This window comes from Dermacentor albipictus, chromosome 10 (assembly GCF_038994185.2).
Source record: "Dermacentor albipictus isolate Rhodes 1998 colony chromosome 10, USDA_Dalb.pri_finalv2, whole genome shotgun sequence".
Classification (NCBI taxonomy): Eukaryota; Metazoa; Arthropoda; class Arachnida; order Ixodida; family Ixodidae; genus Dermacentor; species Dermacentor albipictus.
The window spans coordinates 7,801,830-7,829,142 of record NC_091830.1 but is presented as its reverse complement, the minus strand read 5'-3'; the positions used below and the strand labels follow the sequence as shown (position 1 = coordinate 7,829,142).

General features: G+C 48.9%; 2 protein-coding genes across 4 annotated transcripts in view; both read left to right on the top strand.

Annotated features, from left to right (window-relative positions):
• LOC135920398 (motor neuron and pancreas homeobox protein 1-like) overlaps positions 1-5,504 on the top strand; it is an 81,545-nt gene extending 76,041 nt beyond the window's left edge. The window contains exon 3 of the mRNA XM_065454656.1: positions 573-5,504. Coding sequence (XP_065310728.1) covers positions 573-1,043 — 471 coding nt within the window. The 3' untranslated portion in view covers positions 1,044-5,504. The remainder of the gene's footprint in view (positions 1-572) is intronic.
• A 15,036-nt stretch (positions 5,505-20,540) lies between these two features.
• Positions 20,541-26,190, top strand: LOC135920393 (uncharacterized). 3 transcript variants are annotated; one of them, XM_065454652.1, is made up of 3 exons: positions 20,544-21,666; positions 21,773-22,003; positions 26,070-26,190. In XM_065454652.1, the coding sequence occupies exons 1-3, from the start codon at positions 21,624-21,626 to the stop codon at positions 26,165-26,167; spliced, it is 372 nt and encodes a 123-aa protein (XP_065310724.1). In that variant the 5' UTR covers positions 20,544-21,623; the 3' UTR covers positions 26,168-26,190. The 3 variants fall into 3 exon arrangements, 1 of the variants encoding a protein (XP_065310724.1); XR_010570248.1 differs by lacking the exon at positions 26,070-26,190 and adding an exon at positions 22,765-23,775 and having other exon boundaries at positions 20,550-20,817; XR_010570247.1 differs by lacking the exon at positions 26,070-26,190 and adding an exon at positions 22,765-23,775 and having other exon boundaries at positions 20,541-22,003.
• The last annotated feature ends 1,123 nt before the right edge of the window (positions 26,191-27,313 follow it).

Genomic DNA, 27,313 nt, shown 5'->3' with positions numbered 1-27,313 from the left:
GCGACTGTCCGACGGGCGCTGTTCGTTCTCGTGCGCAAGTCGATTTCTATTTTGCAGCTTTGTCCGTATGGGGGCGCGCACATTTAGAACTAACACAGAGCTTTCAAATGCACGCTTAAGCCTTGAGCATGTGTGTAAAAACGTTTTCTAGTGATAATTGGAATGCATCATGTAACCGCACAAAAACAAGGGACAAAGAAGGAACACACAGGACAGGCGCGCCTGTCCTGTGTGTTCCTTCTTTGTCCCTTGTTTTTGTGCGGTTACATGATGCATTCCAATAACGACCACCAACTAGCCCGCTTATCCCTGTTAATTTTCTAGTGATAATACATCTCGCAGTGAAGAAAAAGTCAGAGACAAAGTTTTAAATGCGAAAAGGAAAGAGGTGAGTGGTGGGAGAGAGCGACTGTCACTTCAAGCTGGCATTTCAAGTATAGTTGCATAGTTGGCTGCTCGTAATGCTCGGCGAGATACACAGGTCGGCGTTACTCTCTATTTTTCCTCGGTGGACCAAATTTCGCTTTTGGACGTCTGTCAATGCCCATTTGGAGCCGTTTCTTCCATTTCAGGTGAAAATCTGGTTCCAGAACCGGCGCATGAAGTGGAAGCGCAGCAAGAAGGCGCAGCAGGAGGCCAAGGCGCGAGCTGCCGACAAAGGAGGCGACCAGTGTCGGCAGAGCCCGGCGCCGTCCACGGGCAGTGCAACTTCCCAGCCGCCCCCGTCGCAGCAGGCGCCGCAGCAGCAGCAGCAAGCGCCGCACCGACACCTGCAGCCTCCACAGCACCGACTGCCCCTGAACAGCGGCGTCGAGTACCCGGACTCGCCGGTGGCGCGAGACCTCCACCTGAGACTCCAGCAGCCGCACCAGCATCACCATCAGCAGGACAGTGAGAGTGTGTCGTCGCGCGGGGCCAACAGCGACGCCGAGCCGGACGTGGCCTTGTCGCCGGGACTGGCGGACTCCAATATGGCGCTGTCGCTGTGTTCCCAGCCCACGGGGCGTAGCACAGACCTCATCTACCGGCCTTACGTGGTGTGACGCTAGGCCTCCCGCGGCGAGGAACGTGGAGCGCATCGCCGTTAAGCACGACACGCAAAGGCCCTCGGGCTACGAACGATGGCATCGCGATTTCACAGGGCACCGCCATGTTTGAAAACACAGGTGGCGCCACCTATCACAAATGGGACGAGGCTTTGGTCATGGGCTACGACGCCACGAGATACATTGTAGTGCACATGTAACTCCAAATTGCTGAGTCTATTAAGTCAATGAATGTTCGCCCAGGTGCATTATCCACGACGACTGCCTGCGAAGTGTCACGAAACGCCGCAAGCCGTTGCTGACTGAAAAATTTTCACCGCTTGAGAAAGGCTAACCGTTCTGCAGGCGTTCAGAACAAAGTTTCGTCACTCACTCACCGCTTGAGAGAGGTGGAGTCACTCCAGCCGTTCAACGTGGTTGGAATATTTGTCCGGTCAATACAGTGTACCAAACGCCGCTCAGTCGGTAAGACTTTCTCACCGTCATGCCCTCGCACAATTCTACGCTATTTTACAAGTCGTACGCCCTGCTTCGGCTGCTCCGACGAGCCGAAGTTAGCGCCATATTTGTGTTCTTCCACCATGCTGAGTGCTGCCTCGATTCTAGTCGTCCCTACTTTCCCGGTCTCGTCGAACACGGCAGTGGCATACAATTTTTCAGATTACACGGCAGTCGGTCTGCAAAAGTGCACGAGTCCGCACTGTTGTGAGGCGTCCAGGTCCGGAACTACTTTTGAACCGGTATCGGGATATAAGGGAATCTCTCCAAATTCCTTCGATTTACACTGAACAATAGATATCATGCGAGAGTTACGTAAATAAGAAAGACAGCTGTATAAATTGCTCTTCCGACTCTACCATTGACTCGTTCGCGCTCAGATATTACATAGAAATATGAACTCGCCGTGCGGCTTGTTTGTTACCTTGCTGGGGTGCATTATTTTCGTGCCTAATCAAAAATACATCAGAAGTGTGTGTCTTCTGTGGAGATGCCAGACAAAGGAGAGATAGAAGATATATAAATGTGTGCAGCAGCTAGACGTTGGCGCCATGTGTTAGTTCACTCTTATTGCAAAACACAGTGCGATGTGTTTACCTTCTGAAATATGGCGCTAAGTTCTCTATACGGTGACGTGAACCCTTTTTTCCGGTCCAGCGCGCATGTCGCAAAGACTATGCGTATTTCAAAATTACCTTGCAGCTAACGAGAAACTACTGCACATAAATCTAGTACAGTTGACTCCCCTTAATTCAACCTTTGCGGGACGGCCGCATTTTGGTTGAATTATCTGAAAGGTCGAATTATCAAATCATTCCAAAATAAACGAATTTATATCTTATTTATTGTTTGAATTGGTCTGTCACTGTCCGTGGACTAGTTGAAGGCAATATTACAGTAACAATCCCTGTCGTCGTCGGTCAGGAGCCCACAGACGTCAGCACTGTTGGCGGTGCTGACAAAATCCCCAAAAGAGTTTGACGTAATAGTTCTGCGGAAACCCGCAAGGTGGAGAGAAGTAATTAATAAGGCAAAATCAGACATCCACCTGTTCGTAGCAATTGCTACAAAGGAAACCCATACAGGTTCCCCGAAAGATAAGACTCGCAGTGGAAGCTTCAACTGCGAGGCTTACCTTTCGAGGAACCCGTATGGGTTTCCTTTGTAGCAATTGCTACGAATGGGTGGATGTCTGATTTTCCCTTTATTAATCCCCAAAAGAGGCACCGTGCAGGGCGACCCTCAAGTCATCATCATCGTTGCAGGGCTTGTTGCTGCCATCGCCGTCGTCACCTAAGGAAGCAGTAGCGCCGTCTGCGGAAATTTTTGCGTTTTCGAGATTTTAATGGCAGCTACCGCGCATGCATGATGAGGCGTCGGGGGAGGGGATAGCATTAACCGAAGCAGCGTACTTTCGCGTTTGAACTAGCCGAGTTTTTCTTTCAAAGCAATGAATGCTTTTTTGCCAGCACTTTTCAGTGCGTTCGAATTAAGTGACAAGTCGAACTACTCACGGTCCCGTTAACGGGCGTCGACTGTACTGAAAGGCACCCTAAAATGGAACCTCTGGGCAAAATTTGGGCGCGAACGAGCACGCAGTTTAGCCGGATGAACCAGTTTTTCCTGCGTCCCTTACCCACACAAACTCCCTTACTATGGAAAGGTGCGCAGCTTGGCGTTTGGAATCATTTCCAGTGCGCTTACTTCCATAGATTTTTGGGAAGCAGTGGCGTTACAGCAGAACTACACTCCGGTAGCTCTGTTCTTGTACCAGTAAGAAGCGGCAGAACGATATTATGTGGTTAACAGCGCCGGGCGTACGCAAAGACTTGCTTCGCATATTATTATTATTATTATTATTATTATTATTATTATTATTATTATTATTTGTTTTGCACACATATACACATATACACAGGTAACAGGAAAGGGATAGCGAGGAGCAGGCTGGCAACTGCCACCGGAAGGGGCAAAACGCCTGCCTACTCTTCTGAAGGGAGGCGACAGCAACACATAAAGATGATCATGGCGATGACGCACGATATTAGCGGGGAAAAAATGCAAGGGTGTACAGGCCCAACCTAACCATGGTAACTGGGTGATCGCAGCTCGGGAATTCCGTCTGCTAACTTTAGAAAGAATCTCGAGGTTAACTTTCGCCCAGTATTTCGCGTGTCTGCGGTTTGTAAGTGACTGCCTCAGCAGGAACCTAGACTTTATCGGACAGAGCAGTAGCAAAGAAGCAAGCAGGCCCTGCGAATTTCAAACAGGGTTTGCTGTTTCATTCACGAGTCACAGTGGAGTCGTTGCGTCGCTGTACGACAGCAGTTTTCCAAGTGTCACCGACATTAAAGGCAGTGATGGCGTTTCTGGACCGACGCTCGCGCGTGCATGCAATGGCCTCGATCATCGCCGAAGTGGCGTCCAGTTCCTCGTATCGCGGGGCGAACGCCCATTTCGATGAGCGTTTCACGTCGATCGAACGTAGCGTAGTAGGATATAATTTATTCAGTTCTCATTTTAACGCGACAGCGTTAAGGAGCTCGTGTCGCAGAAAAGCCGGTGTCGTTGGCGTCGGTGTCGGCGGCGGCGGCGTTGGCCGTGAGCGTTTTTCATGCATTTTTTTTATCTCGTAAGTTCATTCTGCATTCTGCCGGTGCTGTTGTGAAGTTCTTGTGACGATTTGCTGTGAGGTGAGGCAGATTTCGATTCCTTTCGCACCGGGAGTTGAAATGCTTGATACAAGTACCGTTAGGAGGTAATCACTTTATTTAGATATACACGGACTGCGTCTTAGTACGACTGAGCAATAAGTAACGTGCTTCGATCGCCCACGATTGAACCAACGTAAATAGACAACCGATGCTTATTGGTAAAATAAGTTATAATTATTAGGAAAGCAGCTGCATTGTGCGCCGCAGGTCAAGCTGTAAAATGAAGATAGTGCAAGGTTTGCGTGACTGCTGTCATTTCTGCATGGAGTACAAATTTAGTTTGTGAACTGTCGTCGCATGGAACAATTTATGTGCAATTTTGTGCGGTGACTTATATGACATCCGTTCAAGTCTCACAGAGACAGTGTCTTCGCGTATTAACAAAGGTTACAGAAGCAGGTACAAGCAGTTTGTGTGAACACGGAGCGTTCAAATTTAAAGATGATTAATTGCACTGAAGTGTACATTATATTCTCGTGCTTCTGTCACGTAGACTGTAAGTCGCATGTTGGAAAAAAACAAACAGATGGAGTGATATTTATTTACAGAAAGGCAGAGATGTCGGCCTAAGAAGAAGCAAAGGCATCTTTCATTTGATACCGATATCAAATGAAAGATGCTCTGTTCTCTTTTGTTTGTTTGTTTGTTTGTTTGTTTGTTTGTTTGTTTGTTTGTTTGTTTGTTTGTTTGTTTGTTTGTTTGTTTGTTTGTGTTTGCCAAAATTTGACTTTTTTTTTCTAATCTACGCCACAGAAGCATGTGAATATAAAGTACAGTTCAGTGCAATTTTACGTTCGTATTCTAACCATTGTATACCTTATTCGGTGGCTTGAAACATATTGAATGGTGATCTTCTGAACAAGCAGTACGTGGTGGCTGACTCAAATAATGTACTGAGCGATAAAAAGTTTGTTTCCGCTGTCACCTCCGGTGCAATATTCGTCATGCAGTGCTGATGGTGTCACGACGTGAACTGCCAACTTCGGTTTCGAAAGCCCTTTCATATGCGAATGCTGCGAGTGATGTCGTTGATTCGGTTTCAACGCGCACTTAATTAAAAGAAGAAAAAAAAAAGATCGAACACTGTGCGGAATACCCGATCTCTAATGTCGCCCTTTACAGGCTTTGCTTTCAGTGAATGTGCTCGGAGTCATTCTTTCTGAGAAACAAAGAAAGAAAAACACCCTCAGTTTCATTTAGTACCTCATACTGTACATAACCTGTTCATTAAAAATTCTTCTATAGGGATGTTTGCGTTTTTATTTCTTTTATACTTTTACAGCATTGGCTACTGTAGAGAGCTTCTAATTTAGCAGGTACAGACCGCAAGGTAAGTGTGCCAGCACGTGCCAACAGCTCTACGCAGGCTACACCTGTGGTGGCTATCCAGCGGTGGGATGCTCCGCCTACTTATCGTACTTCAAATGGTAGGCATTGTTAAGAGGAAGCTTTAGCTCGGCGCCAACCGTTTCTCTATTCAAATACACGTAAAACGCCGAAATGTTTTTATTAGACAACCGATGAACCGATTTGAAGAAAATTAATTGCAATTGTGAGAGACCAACTTGATCGGGGAGCCTTCGGTCCCACCAATCGAGTTCCTCAGGACACTCACTGTCACTGTGAGAGAAAGTTAAATCCTAGTGACTGTAAAAGCATAACCTTAATTTAAGGCCTGTAATTTTTTACAAAGGAGTTCCTAAAACTGATAAGCCTCACAAAAATTGAAACACGAAGTTTACAAGTCCGTAACTCTGCACCAAAAGCAGATGTCGCAGTTCTGTAATCTGCAACCATTAGAGCACCTAAAGCTGATAAGTTTGATATATCTATTTACAGCATATATGAGCTTATTACATGTATACGAGGGTTTTTCAAAAGTCATATTTACAAATGAGTGGCACATATCAAAGCGGTGTATAGTACATCCGCGTTGTCCGCTATAGACGTGTTATCAGGTACAACTTTCAGGAATGTGATATCGTCTTTCGCTGCTGACTTATAGAGTACGTTGTAAACCTGATAGTTGAGTTTTCTCAATTTTTCTCATTTCAATCATTTTTCTACATTTAAGGTCTAAATATAAAAAATTGGCGGTGCAGCCATCCTTTAGAGATGATCAGCGACTTTAATGCTATTAGCAATCTGTCTTATGGTTCGTGAGTAGTTGTTCATGATATGTTTCGTATAATGGTCATGATGAAAGACGGCACATACCCAGTCACACCTACCTATCTTAATTACACTTATGTTGAACTGTATTAAGATGTACCACTTACTTAATGATACTTATGTAGAATGGCATTAAGATGCACCTCTTAGTGAAACTTACCTGGGACGAGACTATATGATGTACTGCTTACGTAGCGAAACTTATGTGGAGTGATGTTAGGAGAGGTATACCGTACCGGTAACAGTTGCAAGAAGCTCGAATGAAAGAATGGCCAACGGTCTCTGACATTCATTTCACGCCTAGCGACATTTTTGCCAATGCGCTCCACTCAGCGGGGCCTTTGTGGGACGGTATTGTAATCCGGGGACAGTGTTACAGCAAACTGGGACGATCCCGATGACTGCGCAGTCGCGTTGTTCACATGGGTCGCGTTTCCGTGACCACGTGGGCCCGATGGTGGGTGGGAGAGCGTTGGTAAGGCTGGGCATATAGCACCCCCTCATTGAGGGAGTGTGCGGCATCTGCGCCCGTATACCATCGGAGTGAAGCGCTTTCTCTGTGGCCAGTAAGAAGCGTCCTGCCAGGGAAGCTAGTACTCGCCATGCTGGAAAAACGCGGTGCAGAACAAGAGCAGTTATACGTGCATTGCTGTGAACCCATACGACAAAAGAAGAAAAAAAGAGAGAACTCACGGGCAAACTCCTCTGGCAGTTGTCTAAGTATGCGTAAGCACTGTACCACCTGCTCATATCTCCACGCAGCCCGGTGTCATTATCAATGTTATAAAATTTGTACTGACTAGTATAAACCATTATTAACCTTATCAGACTAGATCCGACCCTTGTCAGCCCTTGTTGGTTGTTATTTACCTATTTCGTGTACCCTCAGGGCCAGGGGCAATAAAAAGGAGAGTGGTTACATCAAATGCGGAAAAAAGTACAGTGTAGCTAGATGGTTAGTAGTACATAAATATATGGCTCTCGGTTATACAATGTTATCAAAGTGCTCTTGTAATGCTGGTCAATAAAAATGAAGTACTTAAAGAAGGGAATTGCGCTAAAAAAGACACGGACGAGTAAGGACATGGACGGGCGTCCATGTCCTTACTCGTCCGTGTCTTTTTTAGCGCAATTCCCTTCTTTAAGTATGTACGACCGACTCGCCCAACAACGTGCTCTCCTGAAAAATGAAGTACAGTGTCGTAATACAGTGTTACTGCAATGCAAGACAGTGAATACACTTGGTAGTACAGAAACATGAATGAAATGCTCCTGTTTATACAGTGTTACGTAATACTGCCATGAAGTGCTGATGGTCAACAATAGTAGCTGTTGAGGCGGGTAGTCGATTCCACTCAGCAGATGTACGGGGAAGGAATGAATGAGACATAACATTGGTTTGGCATAATGAAATTCCAACTTTGTTAATGTGATCTAACGTTGATGTATTGAGGAGGGAAGAAAAGTTCATTGCGAAGGGAAGGATGATGAAATATCTTATGAAAAAGTGAAAGTCGAAGGCCTTTACTGCGAGAGGCAAATCAGGTTTAATTTTATTACGGAAGTGCTGGCAGTTCGGTTATAATTAGAAAAAACGAAACGAGCACAGTTATTTTGTACCATTTCTAATGAGTGAATTAGCTTTTTCTAAAAGGGATCCCAAACTGCTACGACGTACTCAAGCTTTGAGCGGACTGGTGACTTGTATAGCAATAATTTTACGGTGCCTTAGTGGAATTGCGTTTTAGGTATCCCAGCATGCCGTTAGCGTTTTTATTTCCGTAAGAAGAGTGCATGGACCACGAGAGGTTGCTAGTAATAAGGATACCAAGATATTTGTAGGATGAAACAGGGTCTAAGGGGAGATTATTAACGTAGTAAGAAGGAAGCTGGTTAGAAGTTCTGGACACGCGCATAAATTTACATTTTTTGATATTTAATTCCATTGACCATGAATGACACCAAGTAGAAATAGCGTTAAGGTCGGATAGAAGAGAAGCTATATTCGTGTCGCATATTACCTCCCTGAAGATTACGCAATCATCGGCAAATAAATGGATGTTGTAGGAAACACAAGAGGGTAGATCATTTATGTAAATTAAGAAAAGGAGGGGACCAAGTATCGGCCCTTGAGGTACGCCGGACTGTGCTTTGCTTGGCTGTGAGTTTGAGACATTAGCAAAGACAAACTGTGAACGTTTAGAAAGAAAGCCCTCAAGCCATGCAAGCAGTCTGGGATTAATGGTAATTCGATGCAGCTTAAACATTAAAACATTATGGCACACTTTGTCAAACGCTTTCGGAAAGTCTAAAAATATACAGTCTGCAGTTGAAGAGTGGTCAAGAATGATGTTTAGCTTATGTCTAAATAAAGCTAGTTGTGTTTTACATGAATATGTCTTGCGGAAGCCATGTTGCGATGGAGAAATGAATGAATTAGTTTCAAGAAAGCTAGCAAGATTAGAGACAAGTATATGTTCTAACGTCTTACATGGAATGGAAGTCAGCGAGATAGCGTGGTAGTTATATGGAGAATGCTTGTCACCCGACTTGAATGAATTAGTTTCAAGAAAGCTAGGAAGGTTAGAGGCAAATATATGTTCTAACACCTTACATGGAATGGAAGTGAGCGAGATAGGGCGGTAGTTATGTGGAGAATGCTTGTCACCCGACTTATGAAGTGGGATCACCTTCCCGACCTTCCATTCAGCAGGCAAAGAGCCCTTGTCTAGCGACTGTTGGAATATCATTGCTAGAAAAATGGAAGAGTGAGGGCTAGTGTTTTTCAAAATTTCGTGTTTATTCAATCGTGTCCTGGAGCCGAAGACAGTTTTAAAGATGAGATAATTGATATGACGCCTGCTGGTTCAATGGTTATGGGAAACATTGCTTGGTAATCGTAGTCGTGCGTGGATGGAAGAGTAATGTCTGTATTTGATGAAAAGTTGTGCATGAAAACATCATTAAGTGCGGACGCACATTCATTAGTTGCAATAACATTTCCAGAGCTGTCAATCAAGGTTATGATGTCATCCGCCTTAGCGTCAATCACGCACCAGAATTTTTTGGTGTCGGTTTTAAGCATTGATGGCAAGGTATTGCCAAGAAAGTGATTCTTGGCTTGTTTAGGTGCGGCTACATACTCATCTGCCACCCGTTTGTATTTGGTCCACTGGTTTGCGCAAGGTGAACGTTTGGCTGATTTGTGCAGACGTTTCTTGTTATTAAACAGGCACTTGAGATGGATGTTATACCAAGGGGTGTTTTAATTGCATGCAAGGATGCGCAGTGGGATGTATTTGTTTGTTAGTTCAGTAATTTTTGCAGCAAACATATTACGGTTGGTCTGAACGCTATGGATGTCGAAGTTGTTTAAAACACGTCTAGAAAAGCAAGTAAATCGGTGTTGATGGCTTCGAAATTTCCTTTCGAACATTACTGGGCTCGACTCGAGCTTATGAACCCTTATTGGTCGGTACCAATGCTATCGCAATCGATCCGGCCCTTATCAATCCTTATCTGTAATTATCAGTCATTACCCGACCCTTATCGATTCTTATATGTCCTTATCAACCTTATCGTACTTGATCGAAACCCTTATCGGTGCTTATCACCCTTATTCCAATTGCTCCGACCATTATAAGACCTCATCGCTGTTTAGCACCTTATCAATCTGCGTCGAACCATTATCAACCGTGATGAGACCCGTATGACCCTTCTTCATTCTTTATCAACCCATTGACTGCTTATCTGTGCGTGGTGCGTGACGTTAAGCGCATAAGACGTCAGATATCGGTGACATTTCGGTCGGTGAAGGAACGCTCCAACGGAAGGTGCAGCCCGCGATCACCGAAACGCATCGAGGATGTGTCGTGTTTGGCATTAACTTTTCGCAAACTCGGAATTTTCATGATGTCTAGAATGCTACAAGTCGTCTCTACATATGGTCCTGGAGAAGGCTTTTATTCTACCATCACCAAACCTTTCAACAAAGCCTTATCAGAAACTGTTATTCTTTGACATTTGTTTTGTACCGCCGGTACAACACATTCATATGGTTCATGTATATTCATCTTGTGCAAGCGTGGGTGTTTAGCCCAGCACCAGAAGCTGACAGAAACTGTACCCCTCTCTCAATATCGCAGTAGTAACCCACATTGGTCATCGGAAGTTGCAATAGTACGACGTAAGGTTAACAACTGGCAGGGGTGGCAGTTGTGCATATTTATTAGAGCTTGCAATGTGTTCCTAGCAGCTCGGCTTATGTATGTCGTGTAGGTATTACACTGCTCGTGGCTTAGGTTGCAAGCTTTCCATAGTGTGTTTGCTACCTATGTATGGAGCGCACGTGTTGAGGCCATGCGGCGTGATAACCTTTTCTTTTTTTCTCTTGAGAGTGGGGAGTCTTGGCCTAGTTCACATTTTTGTTAGACAACTTGTCTTCCGGTTATTCTTCTTACGTGATTAAGCATTCAATTTCTAAGAGAGATGTTACAATTTCGATTAAACAATTACGTTCCAGAAATAGTTGCGTCGTCATCTGTCATACCCCACCTTGGGGCTTCTTGAAGGAGGTTCTTGAAGGCTTTCACTTTCTTAGAGGGACTGACAACCAAATTACACGGTACCAATTTTTTTAATGCAATGGAAAGCTTACGAGTTAGAGTGCCTAATCATGAAGGGGTAACGCGGAAAACGCCGTGGAACATTTTTTATCAGAACTTTTCCATCTGCAGTGAGCATGTAGTCGTTCACTGGAAGCAGGCTGAAAATGGTGGTAGGTGAGCCTGACAGCGATTATACACTGCGATTATACGTCGGCATGAGTGGGCGGCAGGCGACAAGTGCGGCCGTAGCTATGAGAAAGTATTATTTTGTTTATCAAGCCAATGTTCCTGCTATTCATATTTTCCGAAATGTTTAAAAATTTCTGCGATAATACCTACGTGTTTGCATGGTTGCCTGTCCAAATGCTTTGGTACTTAACCAGCCAAAAGGAAACAAATAGAATCGAAAGCAAAGCAACGCTTTTACACGTGATACGCAGTTCAGTGTGTTGCCGTAGTCATGCGTGCAATTTTTATTTCCGAAGCACACAATAAAGCGCAAGTGATTAATCATATAGCAACATCAATTTTAAGCAATAATTATGTTTTATTTAATAACAGCCGGCTTACGTACAGTAATCTCATAAAGCACATCCGAAGTACCAAGATTTCTCCACCAGGTCTCGCCACTTACTGGTTTTGAGACTTTATTTGGGAAATAAAAAATATCATTCCTATTTAAATCGCAAACAGCGTGCTCGATTCTATCAATATAGATCACGGTCATTTCATTTTCAGCAACGTTTCACAGCACATTCTCGCCAATGATCAGTCCCTTTAAAGGGAAGCTGAAAGGTTTTCCAGAAAAAATGAGTGAACATCTGTACATAATGGTTTTCAACCCTCCGAATTCGAATATCGTATCGAAATTGAGCGAAATAAAGCGCAAATATATTTTATTTCGACGAAAAGTGCAGCAGCGGACACGCCCAGCTCGCGCGTCTCGTTTCCGCCTGCGATTGGTCGGTGCGCCTCGTGACGTCAACCCTAGTAACCGACCGCTGCCGCTACACATGATGCGCGGTGCCAGGTGGTTTGGTGCTGTTTCTCTGAGACGGTAATGGAAAATTTAGAGAGACTGCGTTTTACTGAGGAGTTCGGCGTTACTCCCTACATGTACGAGCCGATTGCGAAGAGCCGGCCTCTCGAAGAAGCAAACGATGCTGGTGCGAGCAGTGCTTTCGACGCGAATGAAAGCAAAGTCTTGGGATCTCCTCGTGTTGGAAATGCTCTTTGGTGAGTATGTTTTTTGCAAAGCGATCTAGTGATCTCGCCGATCTTTCGCCGATCTATATAGTGAGCTCGTTTCCGGTCAAACAACTGTAGTGTTGTGTTCCTGCATGCCTCCTCGTGGAACGTAAGTGGGGATACGATCGTCGGCATTTGTGCGCTGTCCAAAGCTTTCGGCAATCTACAAAGACGGTTTAAACGCGTGAAAAGCTTCCCGGTTCATGCAGTACGTGTAGTGACCGTCATCTGTTGACTACCACTCACGTTGAGTACCACTCACTTTGATTACCACGCACGTTGACTACCACTCTACATACACGCAGACGCACCAACAAAGGAATGCAGGGTCAATCGAAGCAGATTACGATGGCACGCACGCAGAAACAAGCGCGGTCAGGCACGGTCGCGGACGCTGCGAAGGAACGAAACACTAGAGTTGACGTCACAACACCGCGGTTTCCGGTCTCCGCTCCGCTCGCTCACTCGACGGGGGGCGGAGCTAGAGCGCAATTTCAACCGACGATTACGTCGCTCCTAATTGAAAAAAAACCCGAAATTTTACCTACATGGTTTATAAGGTTCCCGCATCCGTATATGAGCGTCTTATTGAATTCGACAGACTCTTCAGCTCGAGGTCGGGGGCTCGATCCCCGTCGCGGCGGCCGCATTTCGATGGCCTGCGAAATGCAAAAACGCTCGTACACTTGGATTTAGGTGCACGTTAAAGAAACCCAGGTGGTCAAAATTAACCCAGAGTATACGCACTACGGCGTGCCTCATAATCATATCATGGTTACTGCTAGTACAACTCGATAATTTAATCGTAAGGTTAACGATTCAGCCTGACAAAAGCAGTTTGAAGCCACCTGTTCTAGAACGGTCCTGACTTAAGATTCAGCCGAATAGCTTTCGTATTGACACGTGTACTTATCTTTATCGGGCAACCACGTTTCGCCGCTTAACAACTGCAATCGCACAGCGAGGGACGCGTCTGCATGTATCCGACGTTTCTGGAAAGTTATCGACGCTTCTATCCGCGTGTCTGTTGTCGCCGAACCTTGCGTTATCAGATTTCATCGCGTGACACGAATGGTGTAGAACTTTGTGGAAAACAAGCGGGTCCCATCAGTTAATCTGGAACATTCGACGACTGATCTATAAAAGCCGACGCGCTTGACCCGCTGATCAGATTTTCGACGATCGCCGACTGTGTTCGCCGCTATCGTTGTGCTTTAAGTGTAGCCTGTTTTGTGGGCACAGGTTCGCCCAATAAAAGCTAGTTTCGTCTTTCACAGTACTGCTACTGTGTTCTCTCTTCACCGTCACTACCACGTGACATCTGGTGGAGGTGCCAGTGCGTTCATGTACCGAACGCCCCCGCAAAGCCGCGATCCAAGCCCGAAGCCCGAGGACCAAACTAACATCGCCGAAGACCAGCGTGCTAGCCGCAGACTGCAAGGACTGCCCCCAGAGCACGGACTTCTACCTGAGTCGACAAAGAAGATCGTGGTCAAAACAACTCCAATGGCTGCCCCAGCGTCCCCCGTTATCCTACAACAACCTCGGGACCCACCGACCTTCCATGGAGCAGCGACTGAAGACCCAGAATCCTGGCTGGAGACCTACGAACGAATCGCGACTTTTAACAACTGGGACTCCGACGACAAGCTGCGGCATGTGTACTTTGCCTTGGAAGACGCCGCCAGGACGTGGTTCGAGAATCGGGAAGCCACCTTAACGACGTGGGACCTTTTCCGAAGCGGCTTCTTGCACACGTTTACAAGCGTCGTGCGAAAAGAGCGAGCCCAAGCTCTACTTGAAACCAGAGTGCAGCTCCCAAACGAGACGATCGCAATCTTCACGGAGGAGATGGCCCGTCTTTTCCGGCACGCCGACCCGGAAATGTCGGAGGAGAAAAAAGTTCGCTTCCTGATGCGCGGCGTCAAGCAAGACCTTTTCGCCGGACTTATTCGTAACCCACCGAAGACTGTGGCTGAGTTTTCTGCAGAGGCATCGACGATCGAGAAAACTCTGGAGATGCGCACCCGACAATATAACCGCCAGGGGCACACGCCGCAGTATGCCATCCAAGGACTGGATTCCGACCACCTTCAGGAGACCATCAGGGCCATTGTGCGCGAAGAACTGCGCAAGGTCCTGCCTTCGTCGCAACCTCAAGTGGCCTCTATCGCCGACATCGTGAAGGAAGAGGTGCACCGATCCCTTGGAGTTCCTGAGGTGCAACCAGAACCACCGCAGCCGGAAGCAATGACCTACGCCGCCGCCGTCGCCCGCCGTCAAGGCCCCCCTGCGCGACCGCGCCAAGGTCCTGCAACACCGCTATTCCGTCGTCCACCGCCGCCGCCGCCAGCGCGCCCACCCGTCGCCCAGCGCACCTATACGAGGAAGACGGACATTTGGCGAGCCCCCGACCACCGCCCGCTCTGCTATCACTGCGGAGAAGCCGGCCATGTGTACCGCCGATGCCCATACCGTGACATGGGCCTGAGAGGGTTCGCCGTCAACGCGCCGCGTCCACAGCTTGGGGAGCGCCCACGTGACATTGCCGATTACCTAGCCGCCACTCAGTGGAACTCTCGACGACCGTCCCGTTCGCCGTCACCAGGCCGCTACCTCTCGCCGCAGCGCCGTCCATACACCGGCCCAGCCCGGGGCCGCTCTGCGAGCCCATACCCGGAAAACTAAAAGCAGCAACCGATGGAGGTGCGGTTGCTGTTCGTCGAACTGACGAAGATCCTCCGCCGCCGACGAAGACGACGAAGAGACCATCTCGACGACATAACGACACGCCGCCGTCCCGACGAAGTCTGGAAGCCAAAACTACACCGACGAAAGACGACTTGACGACGCGACGTTCCAACCTCAGTTCAACACGACGCAGCCGTGATCCAACGCCAAGACCGAACTGCAATGCCAGACAAAGAACAACCGACCTCGACGTGCTTCTCGACGGCCACGCAGTCACTGCCTTAGTCGACACAGGGGCCGATTACTCCGTAATGAGTGGACACATCGCCGCCCAGTTGAAGAAAGTTAAGACCGCATGGGAAGGCCCTCAGATTCGCACCGCTGGAGGACACCTCATCACGCCGACTGGGATCTGCACGGCAAGAATAACCATTCATGACCGGACTTACTCTGCCACCTTCGTTATCCTCCAACAGTGTTCACGAGACGTCATTCTCGGTATGGACTTCCTGGACCAACACGGCGCAATCATCAACCTGAAGTCGAAGTCAGTAACGCTGTCGGAAGATAAAGCAATGCCGCCGGAGAGCCCTCGTAGTCACCACGCCTTGAGTGTGCTCGAAGATCAAGTGAGCGTCCCGCCTCGCTGCAGCATCGTTATTTCGGTCAGCACCGAAACACCCGCTGACGTAGAAGGCGTCATTGAAGGCGACCAACGTCTACTGCTAGACCATGAAATTTGCGTCGCAAGAGGGATCGCTCGACTGCATGGAGGGAAAACTGAAGTGTTGCTGACAAACTTCAGCCAGGAGTTCAAGCACATCAACAAGGGCACGACGATCGCGTACATCGAGGAAATTCTGGAAACAAGTAATGCGTTTGTCCTCTCGGATTCCGCCGCATCTACCCCGACGACCATGGTTCCCGAACCAGACTACGACATTAATCCAAATCTCCCTATGATTAAGCAACAGCAGCTCAGAAGTCTGCTCCGACGATACAAAGGCTGCTTTTCGACGTCATCGAGGATTCGACAAACACCAGTCGCCAAGCATCGCATAATCACCGAGGAATGCGCTCGCCCACTCCGTCAGAGCCCTTACCGAGTTTCGGCGCGAGAACGTGAAGCTATAAGAGAACAAGTCGACGAAATGCTGCGCGACGACATCATCCAGCCGTCGAAAAGCCCGTGGGCATCCCCTGTTGTTCTGGTAAAGAAAAAGGACGGAACCCTACGTTTCTGCGTCGATTATCGTCGTCTGAACAAGATCACGAAGAAGGACGTATACCCCCTCCCACGGATAGACGACGCATTGGATCGGCTCTGCAACGCTAAATACTTCTCGTCCATGGACCTAAAGTCTGGCTATTGGCAAATAGAAGTCGACGAAAGAGATCGCGAAAAGACCGCCTTCATCACCCCAGACGGCCTCTACGAGTTCAAGGTTATGCCATTCGGACTGTGCTCGGCGCCTGCAACGTTCCAGCGCGTGATGGACACGGTTTTAGCAGGATTGAAGTGGCAGACCTGTCTCGTATACTTGGATGACGTCGTCGTCTTCGCCGGAAATTTCGACGTTCACCTTAGGCGGCTGGAAACAGTACTAGAGGCCATCAGGTCATCAGGACTTACTCTGAAGCCGGAAAAGTGCCGCTTCGCTTACGAGGAGCTTCTATTTTTAGGCCACGTCATCAGCAAATCTGGAGTCCGCCCCGACCCGCAGAAGACAGCTGCCATAGCAAAGTTCCCACAGCCCATCGACAAGAAGGCAGTGCGTAGATTTCTTGGCATGTGTGCCTACTACAGGCGATTTGTCAAGAACTTTTCGCGCATCGCTGAGCCGCTGACGCAGCTAACTAAATGCGACGTCGAGTTCAAGTGGGAAACGCCGCAGGCCGAGGCATTTCAAGAACTCAAACGACGCATGCAGTCGCCGCCCGTACTTGCGCACTTCGATGATCACGCCGATACCGAAATCCACACTGACGCCAGTAGCCTAGGCCTCGGCGCCGTCCTGGTCCAGAGAAAAGATGGACATGAACACGTGATAGCTTACGCTAGCCGGTCGTTGTCAAAAGCGGAAGGCAATTATTCTACAACCGAAAAGGAATGCCTCGCCATCGTTTGGGCTACAGCGAAATTTCGCCCTTACCTATATGGCAGGCCATTCAAAGTCGTCAGCGACCATCACGCCTTGTGTTGGCTAGCGAATTTAAAGGATCCCTCAGGACGGCTGGCACGGTGGAGCCTCAGACTACAAGAATACGACATCACCGTAACATACAAGTCCGGACGAAAACACTCAGACGCCGATTGCCTATCCCGCGCCCCCATTGACCCGCCGCCGCAAGACGACGAGGATGACGATGCCTTCCTTGGAATAATAAGCGCGGAAGACTTCGCCGAACAACAACGAGCTGACCCGGAACTTAAACGCCTCGTCGATTATTTGGAAGGGCACATCGACGTTGTCCCCAGGGCATTTAAGCGCGGATTATCTTCCTTCACGCTTCAAGACAGTCTACTCGTGAAGAAGAACTTCTCGCCAGTCCGCGCCAATTACCTTCTTGTTGTCCCGTCAGGACTTCGTCCAGAAGTATTGCATGCCCTACATGACGATCCGACCGCTGGACACCTCGGATTTTCCCGGACACTATCGAGGATACAAGAAAAGTATTATTGGCCGCGCCTGACCGCCGACGTCGCCCGTTATGTCAGAACATGCCGAGACTGTCAGCGACGCAAGACACCGCCGACAAGGCCAGCCGGATTACTACAGCCAATCGAGCCTCCTTACCGACCATTCCAGCAGATCGGGATGGACTTGCTGGGACCCTTTCCGACGTCAATAACCGGAAATAAGTGGATCGTCGTGGCGACGGACTACCTCACCCGCTTCGCTGAAACAAAAGCACTGCCGAAAGGTAGCGCAGCCGAAGTGGCGAAATTCTTTGTCGAAAACATCCTGCTGCGACATGGCGCCCCAGAAGTCCTCATCACCGACCGAGGAACGGCCTTTACAGCGGAGCTCACCCAAGCCATTCTGAAATACAGTCAGACAAGGCACAGGAGGACAACGGCTTACCACCCGCAGACGAATGGTCTTACGGAGCGGCTGAATAAGACCCTCGCCGACATGCTAGCGATGTACGTCGACGTCGAACACAAGACGTGGGACGCGGTCCTGCCGTATGTCACCTTCGCCTACAACACGGCGGTGCAAGAAACAACACAGATCACGCCATTCAAGTTGGTTTACGGCAGGAACCCGACGACGACGCTCGACGCCATGCTGCCGCACGTCACTGACGAGGAGAATCTTGACGTCGCTACCTATCTGCAGCGCGCCGAACAAGCCCGACAGCTCGCCCGCCTACGGATCAAGACCCAGCAGCGTACCGACAGCCGACACTACAACCTCCGACGACGCTTCGTCGAGTACCAGCCCGGCGACCGTGTTTGGGTATGGACCCCGATTCGCCGGCGAGGACTCAGTGAGAAGCTGCTGCGACGCTATTTCGGACCCTACAAGGTCATCCGACGTATTGGCGCACTAGACTATGAGGTCGTGCCAGACGGCATTTCGCACTCACAGCGGCGCCGCGCACGATCTGAAGTGGTCCACGTGGTGCGCCTTAAACCATTTTACGGACGCTGATGAACTTCGTTAGTTTGTTGTTTTCTTAATTTCGTTTGTTTGCAGCATCGGGTCGATGCTTTTTAAGAGGGGGGTAATGACACGTGTACTTATCTTTATCGGGCAACCACGTTTCGCCGCTTAACAACTGCAATCGCACAGCGAGGGACGCGTCTGCATGTATCCGACGTTTCTGGAAAGTTATCGACGCTTCTATCCGCGTGTCTGTTGTCGCCGAACCTTGCGTTATCAGATTTCATCGCGTGACACGAATGGTGTAGAACTTTGTGGAAAACAAGCGGGTCCCATCAGTTAATCTGGAACATTCGACGACTGATCTATAAAAGCCGACGCGCTTGACCCGCTGATCAGATTTTCGACGATCGCCGACTGTGTTCGCCGCTATCGTTGTGCTTTAAGTGTAGCCTGTTTTGTGGGCACAGGTTCGCCCAATAAAAGCTAGTTTCGTCTTTCACAGTACTGCTACTGTGTTCTCTCTTCACCGTCACTACCACGTGACAGTATACACGCACTAAGTAACAAAATGCTAATCGTATTCAGAGTCACACTGAACTATTCAAGTGAATTAAATTGTTTACCCTTGTGCAGGTCACCAGAAGTAAGCATCAGAAAGCCTGCGCCTGTATTCTTCGCTCTGAGCGTTCTGCTATACAAGGTCAGTTGTATCTGAAGACTTGCATTTCCATGACACAACGCAGCAATTCTAAACATATATTTATATATATATATATATAGTCAGGACAACTGGCCACGCGATGACTGGTATAAATCGTACGCACTGTAAACAAAAATCGTGCAAACTATGCAAGAAAGAGGTCGCAAATCGCGACCCCGTTTTTACGACCTCCTTCGGAAAGGAAACGATCAGCGTCCGCAAAATCTGCGACGAACAGATCAATAGGGTGAGAGAAGGAAAGGGGGGGGGAAGATGAGGGACAGGGCAAATAAAAAAGATGCTCGCTCGTGACGTCACTATTGGGCGAAGTGCACAATACGCCGTCGCCCTGCCAGCGTCGTCCTCTGCTCGCCGTGGAGGCAAGGCCGGCAGACATCGGCCATTAGGCTGATTGCCGGTCTTCCCTCCGTTCGCGCTCCGCAACAAATTGCCGCTGAGCATAAAATTACGCGACCCATTTGCTTCCTCGGCAGCGCCCGCAAGAGGGCGCCCCGCTCCGCGAGCCCCGTACACAGTGCACACTATATATACACGCGCGGCGGCTATACGCTTTCAGCAAACACCAGTGAGCCGACCCACTCCGTCGTCTGCGGACTTTTCTTTCCGTTCTTTCTTTCGTTCTTTTCAACCTCGCGAAAGTAAAGCATCACTCCCGCAGCGCTCATTTGCCGCATAGACGCGCAAAGGGCGAAAACGTTTACTTTATTACTAAGTGTCAAGGCGCATACACACGAGTCACGTAGCACTTTCAAACGGGAGGCGACCTTCGAACGTTTCGCCGCGCTTCACATTCATTCGGTGCTGGCGAGGCGTTTCTTGCCGATGTGGCCTCATCCGATATAGTTCTGAGGTTTGTAACTCAGAGAGAAAAAAGATTTTGCACGCGTTCGCGGCGCTAATGTGGGCAGATAATCGCGGAAGCCTCGAGAAGTCCGGTATGGCTAAGCACAGGGCCACATATACTTACAACAAATCGGCCTATATACACGTATGACCGTCTGGTACTTCCGGTATACAGATGTGATGGTCACTGGCTCTGTTCTTTATGGAATTACGCAGTTAAACAACACTTAACGCTACCTAAATATCCTCACTGCGACATATATGCGCCTTCAAGCATATCACTCTGATACGTCGCACGCCTAGATGACGATGCGTCACAGCTAGGCATGCCATGGCATGCGCCATGGCAACGGCGCGAGCGTTATCACCTTTTGGTTGTGCTCAAATAGCGCCGGCATCCGAGCGTCCTGTGACACAGAACCGGGCACTTCACCCACCGCTACTAAGTTGATGGCTAAATAAAGCCGTATTGTTTCCGCTGCACCGTTGCACTGTCCTTCCGTCCGACATACAGATTGGTGAAAGAAGATGGGATGCTGCCAACGAGGAACAGGCTTCTGCCTGAGAGCAACGGAATTCACGTACTGACGGATTACGAATGAACAGTCGAGAAGCAGCCGGCTGGGACAGTATGGCGAAGGCGACCACGAGTCTGCAGCTGGGGCAAGTGGAGTACTTCGAAAATTTTACGAGCGATTGGACTAGCTACAAAGAGCGCGTGCAGGCGTGCCTTCGAGCCGATAAGGTTCCGGAGGAGCGGAAGGTAGACGCGTTCGCTCCTCAAGCCGCTTGCCGCTCCAGATAAGCCGTCCTCGAAGCCACTGGAAACCTTGTGCGAACTGCTTCGTAGATTTTTTTTCCCCTGAACGACGTGTCATAGGAGAGCGAGTGAAGCTTCATCGCCGAGGGCAGAAGGAGCATGAAACGATACCACAGTATACGTGGCGGAGCTACTGCCATTGGCACAAACATGCGAGTTTGGGGCATTTCTGACGAGGCGCTTCGAGACAGATTTGTCTGTGGTATCTCCAGAGTCGACACTCAAAGATAATTGTTTTCGGAAGACAAGAATCTAACGTTTCAACGAGCCATTGACCACGCAACATCATTGAAAGCTGCGCTCGCTAACGCTACAGCTGTTCATTCGAAGCCTGAAAGCGAGTTCGGGGTGCGTCAGTTGCTTACCATGCAGGGTAACAACGAAATGCTTCCGCTGTAACTCTGTTCACACTGCCAATGCATGTCCGCACGTCAATGCGACTTGTTTTTTTCTCTGAAACAGGAAAAGGTACAATCAGAAAGCCTGTCTAAGGCAGCAGGGAAAATTGTAACCGAAGCGAAAGCGAACAGTGCAGAACGTTTGGTTGTTACAACCTTCAAAACCACCCCTGCTAAGTGTTGCAGCCGAAGAGGTAGACACAGGATACCCCATCAGATTCAGCTTAATCATCGAGAGTGTTTCCTTGCAAATGGAGCTTGATACGGGAGCCGCCATTTCGATAATGTCACAGGGTCAGTTCCGCTCACTTTTTCCCACAGTACCTCTTAAGGAAACTAAGTAGACGCGCAAGACTTATAAGGGCGAACCTGTGAAGCCACGCGGTATTCCTTTTCTTAGAGTTGAGCTCAAGGACCAGTGCCAGCGCTTGCCGCTGTGCGTGCTTCCTCAAAGCGGTCCGGCGCTGTTCGGGTGCAACTGGCTTCAGCAAGTGCGCATCGACTGGAGGAAAGTTTGCGGCCTGCAACAGCTACAGTGTGAGCCCATCACTCAGCGTTGAACGAGTGCCCCAGCTAAAATTCTTGCTGGACCACCACAAGGACCTCAAGGACGAGCTAGGCACCATTCGAGGTGAGAAGGAAACTCTTGTTTTCAAAGATGGGAAGACGCTAAAGTGTTTCGAAGCGTTCCATTTTCTCTAAGAAAGTGCTGTTGGGCAAGAGTTGTCTAGAGAACAGATGGGCATATTGACACCGGTAACGAGTAGCGAGTACGCCACTTCGGTGGTGCCAGTTTTGAAACGAGGCGGGTCAATAAGAGTATGCGGCAATTACAAGCTGACACTGAACTCCATACTAGACATAGAACGCTACCCGTTAACCAAACCCGAAGTGCTGTTTGTTGCCCTCGCTGGTGGACAGCAATTTTCTAAAATTGATCTTAACAAGGCGTACCAGCAGGTAGAAATGGATCGAGAGTCAAAACAGTGCCTTACGCTTAACACTCACAACGGTCTTTACGCCGTGAATCGTCTGCCCTTTGGAAATGCTTCGGCACCCGCAATATTCAAAAAAAAAATAATGAATAATGCCTTGAAGGGCCCCAACTTCGTGTTTTACTACATTGACGATATCCTATTTACGGGTTGCTCAAAGGTACATCACTTGCAAAACCTTGACGCAGATCTAAAAAGGCTGTCAGAACGTGGAATCCGCGTCAAGTCATCGAAGTGCGAATTCCTTCGTGACGAGCTGACTTATTTGGGTCACGTAATCAACAAACACTGCATCCACCCAACGGGTGAAAAACTGGCCGCGGTAATCAGAGGTGTTTCCAATGCGGAAAACCACCACTGAAGCAACCATTTCATGCCTACCTGAACTGTTTTGCAGATTCGGATTCCCCGAGACTTTTGTGTCGGACAACAGCACTTGGCTCGCTTCTGCAGATTTCCAGAGTACCTGCAGTGAGTGGGAACCAGACACGTGCGAACAACTCTATATCACCCCATCTGCAACGATCTGACAGAACGTTTCGTCCAGACGCTGAAGGGCGCACATCGGAAGTCCAGCCGACTTACATCACCGTCAAAGCTCGCAGAACTCCTCCTGTCGTACCGCAACACTGCGCAAGCGACTCTTTTGCTGTTGGGGAGGCGCCTCAGGACTAGGCTGGACCTCGTCAGGCCCTCCGTTGACGAGTGGGTCGCCAGCAAACAGTTTCAGGACACCAGTCGCCACAGGCGCCGTGCGATTGCGTTCAGCGAAGGACACCATGTCCGTGTCCGTAAGGCTGGCCGTGAAACAAGGTGGTCAAGAACTACCGTTCTCGCTCGCACCGGTCCAGTGCCGTGTCGTGTTAGCGCCGTGACCCCTCGAAGTGTGTGTGAATCGGCGCGTCACCGTAACCACATCATACGTGCTCCGGACTCTGACGACACGGTGGTCACAGCCACCAACTTCCACGATGAGGACCAGGTCACAGCTAGCGCTAGCAGCATCACCGAGCCTGTCGAACAGCCGTCGACAACCAGGAAAGTCGCCGAACAATGTCACCGTTACCCACTACGTCAGCGCCGACTTCCCGACTGCTACGGCGCGCAATCTTCCTACGGGATGGACAATAAACAAGTGTGGGGGAGATATTTCGCGCACCTAGGCGATGAGGCGCCACAGCCAGGCATTCGCCGTGGCAATTGCGCAAGCGTTATCACCCTTTGGTTGTGCTCAAAAAGCGCCGTTATCCAAACTGGCGCTGGCTTTCATACCGGGAACATAGAACCGGGCCGTTCTCCCGCCGCTGTTAGGTTGATGGCTAAAGCCGTGTTGATATCCCTCCACCGTTGCGCTGCCCTTTCGTCAGACATAACACATTCGCTAAATAAAATGAATAGATTTCAAGAAGCGTCTGACTATTCGCTTACATTGAGAATCATCGTCGGTTCATACACGTATTTTTTTTAGCCAGTCATCAACTATTTTACCTTGCTCTTCTATCGAATTTCTCTATTCTCATGTAACCAATAACTTCCCTTGCAGGGTGTATAGTACCACGTAAGTCAGGATTTGTAGTACTGTTTTATCCAGAGCACACAATAAATCCGATTGTTTATCGACGCAGCAGTCAGGAATGGACAGAGAGAGCTTGTCCTCGTCGCTTTCTGGTAGCTGCGATTATATATACAAGCAGGATGCGGTACATCAAGCGCGCTCCCACACCGCCAACTATAGCTGAAGAAATGCGAGTTGCAATGGATATGATTATTAGCTATAGCGTTTCTCGGATACGCTAGCCGGCAAATTAATGCTAGTATATCAGGCTCTCAGCTTTACTCAATCTAATTGCTAACAATCTATTTTGATGATGAGGTAGGGAGGTCAACGAGACGCACGTCCAGTTTGCAACAATGTATTTTCTTTTCCACCAATACCAATCAGCTCATCGAAAGGATTACAGGTATGCAGCCATCCGCAATACAGAGCACGAAACGGGCCTGAGAATGCGTAGTATTGTTGTAATACAAAATGATAAAGTTTTCCGAGACCTTCCTATGCCCCGTCACCCTCCCTCTCTCCAGGCCGTCGCGCCCACTTTGGAAATCGCCAAAACAGTTGTCGGAGCAAAACGCTTTAGCGCGTTAGAGCACATCAAAACATCACAAGCTGTCGCCACCAGCATCGCTGCTCTCAATTATTTTTTTTTTGTGCACGTCTACTTATCATACTTATGGTGGTAATATATGGTGTACGTCTATTTGATACTACGTTTTCGCTACGTTAAAACACTCTTATGGCCGCTATTATTCCTAGAGAAGCGTACGGCTCAGAAAAGTTGTATTAATGCACGCGTGTTCCTTCCCCCCTTTGTTTCAGCGTGTTTCCACAGGAAAGTCATCGCAAGGGTCTGTGCGAATTCAAGCACTTCAACCATCGCCCACAGTATGCCGTCCAAATTAGCTTCTCGGCAGCGCGGCACGCGTTGGCGGTGAACGCACGCGTGCTTACGAGGTCCGGGACGCGAGTGCACACACACACGCGCGCGCGCACACTTTGCTCCCTGAAAACGAGACGGGAGCGGGGTAAATTAAGCCTAATTGGGGCGACAGTTTCGGCGCCTCCGAAACAACTCTGCCGCCCAGGCACGCTCCGTGCTCTAGCCCGAGAACGCGCCTCGTTGTGGAGGCGGAGGGGAGGGGAGGGGAGGGGGAGGGGGGGTGCAAGGTACCGTGAGGGAGGGAGGGCGCGCGAAGCGGCGGGAAAGCGTGCTAGGCCTAATGAAGTCACCGCAGTGGCGCGCGTCTGCACACTCACGGCGCGTCGTCGAGCACGCCGCTAGGCGGATGTGGAGTGAAGCCACCGCTGCCGCCGCGAGCTAGCTCGCCGATGGGGGCTAATTAGGCTAACGCGTCGGTTTGGCCGAGGCTCCTGAAAAAAAAAATAATGGAAGAGAGACTCTATAGTGCGCGCAACGCCTGCTCGCGATGCCGGCAACGAGCCACTTGCTCGATCTCCTCCCTCTTCGCGTCTCGCTTTCGTCGAGCGTTCCTTTGTGGGCAGTCTGCGTATGTTAGGCCTAAAGGATCGAGGCCTGGAACTCGTGACGAACATTTTAAAAGGGTCAAAGCCACCAATCAGTTCACGCTATTATAAAAACGGGCGAAACGAGTAACTGACCCCAATTTTTTTTATCCTCTCCCCCCTTTTCTTTTCTAGGGAGGCTTTCTTGAACTCTTTCCGTTATATTCATTTAGCGCCCACAGGATCTACCAAGTCATGAGGAGGAACGTAATGACAGGAATCGTTCTTGCTTTACCATACGCCCGTTTGAAAGCTTGCAGCTTGTATAGGAGAAGCTTCAGCCCGAAAACCTGCTATAGGCTCACCCATGCTAGAAAGTGATTCTGTGTGTTACCGAATGCTTACTGTATAATTGTACACAGTAATAATATACAATTGCGAGTCAACGCTAGGATGTGTCCAACTCTGTGTCTTTCGTCGTCGTCGTGCTGTTCTTTTGCAAGGAATGTACACCGACTCACTCAGTTATCTCTACTTCTGATAACCATAAAATTTTAATAAAAGAAGAATAGGGCCGAAATTTTCTTACGTGGAATTATCGTGGTACGAAGCATATTATAGTGGCTCCTTATTTGCGTGTCTGCGAGCTAAGCGTTCTTGCTTCTCTTCTTCCGTTCCAGCCCGGACGTGCCATGGAGCCATGAAGCGAGCCGAAGAGGCCGCCTTCACGCATCGCCTATGGCGGCCATCTGGCCTTCCTGGGGAGTCCAGGAACTAGCTCCCCGCGCTGACGAATAAAGTTCTCTCCTCTCTCTCTCTCTCTCTCTCTCTCTCTCTCTCCGTTAGATTTGGGTAGCACTGCCTATCCCTGGCTCTTCTGGCGCGTGACGTAGAAGCAACGCTCACTTTCTTTGGTCGAGGCGTGTTTGCAGCCCGAGAGCAGGAGCAGCTGTGGCGCCAGGCGTCCAATCACTACACCCATGAGCCTCCGCGACGGCAGGTGTGAGCTAGTGTAGCGGTACAGCTGTGCTTTTACCGCATGAAGGGGGGCAGAAAGCTTCGGACTTTGTTACGGTTGACGTAGTCTTCGTGACCAGAGGATCCAGGACCTCCAAATTATCGTATGGTCCTTTAAGTGAACTCTCATTTCATAGTTAATGTACATGAGCTATTCTCAAACTCTTAGAGGGACTGACAGCCAATTTTCGTGGTGCCCATTATTTTACTGCAATGGAAACCTTAGCGGTCAGAGTATCTAATCAAGATGTGATATCATAAGAAGCCAACAAGCAAAGATACCAAGGAAAGAATAGAGGAAATTACACGTACTTATTTGAATTCCGTAAATGTGATGTAATTCCATATATCTAATGTTCCATAATGAAAATTAAAGTGGATGAAAACACAACTGGCCGCAGGTGGCATACGAAGCGCCCACTAAGCGCTGGTTCGACGGATACATCACTCTCTGTGAACGTAATGACGTCGATTCACGCGACGAATAAACGCGGATGCGCAGATTGGCTTTTCCGGAAAAAACAACCATTCCACTCTGTGAAGATGGAATGGCAGCGAAAGCTGACGAGAGTCAAAGCTCTCAAACGTGCCATTCCATCGTCACAGAGTGGAATAGTTGTCATTTGTTCGTTCAGCATCGCGGGAACGTTATTCGTCGCTGGTCGTTTCGCGCCGGCGCCGTTTACATTCTCGTTGCTGTTCCCTCCGGCGCTCCTCGTACGTATGTTGCTCTTCGGGTGTACGAACTATACGTGTCCGCCCCATCGATAACGCAACTGTTCTTAGCACCGATACCTCTCCTGCTCATCTAATGCGATAACCTTGGCGTCACGCTATTTTTCACGGTGATCGTTGTAATCTGTCGGGCATTTTGACATCTGCGCTGCTACACTGCATCCGTACGTGA

Coding starts and splice junctions, on each gene's coding strand:
- LOC135920393 (XM_065454652.1), top strand. CDS start 21,624: ATGGAGCTTGATACGGGAGCCGCCATTTCGATAATGTCACAGG. Junction 21,667..21,772: donor CATTTCGATAATGTCACAGG/GTCAGTTCCGCT, acceptor TCCTTTTCTTAG/AGTTGAGCTCAAGGACCAGT. Junction 22,004..26,069: donor CGAGCTAGGCACCATTCGAG/GTGAGAAGGAAA, acceptor CTTCCGTTCCAG/CCCGGACGTGCCATGGAGCC.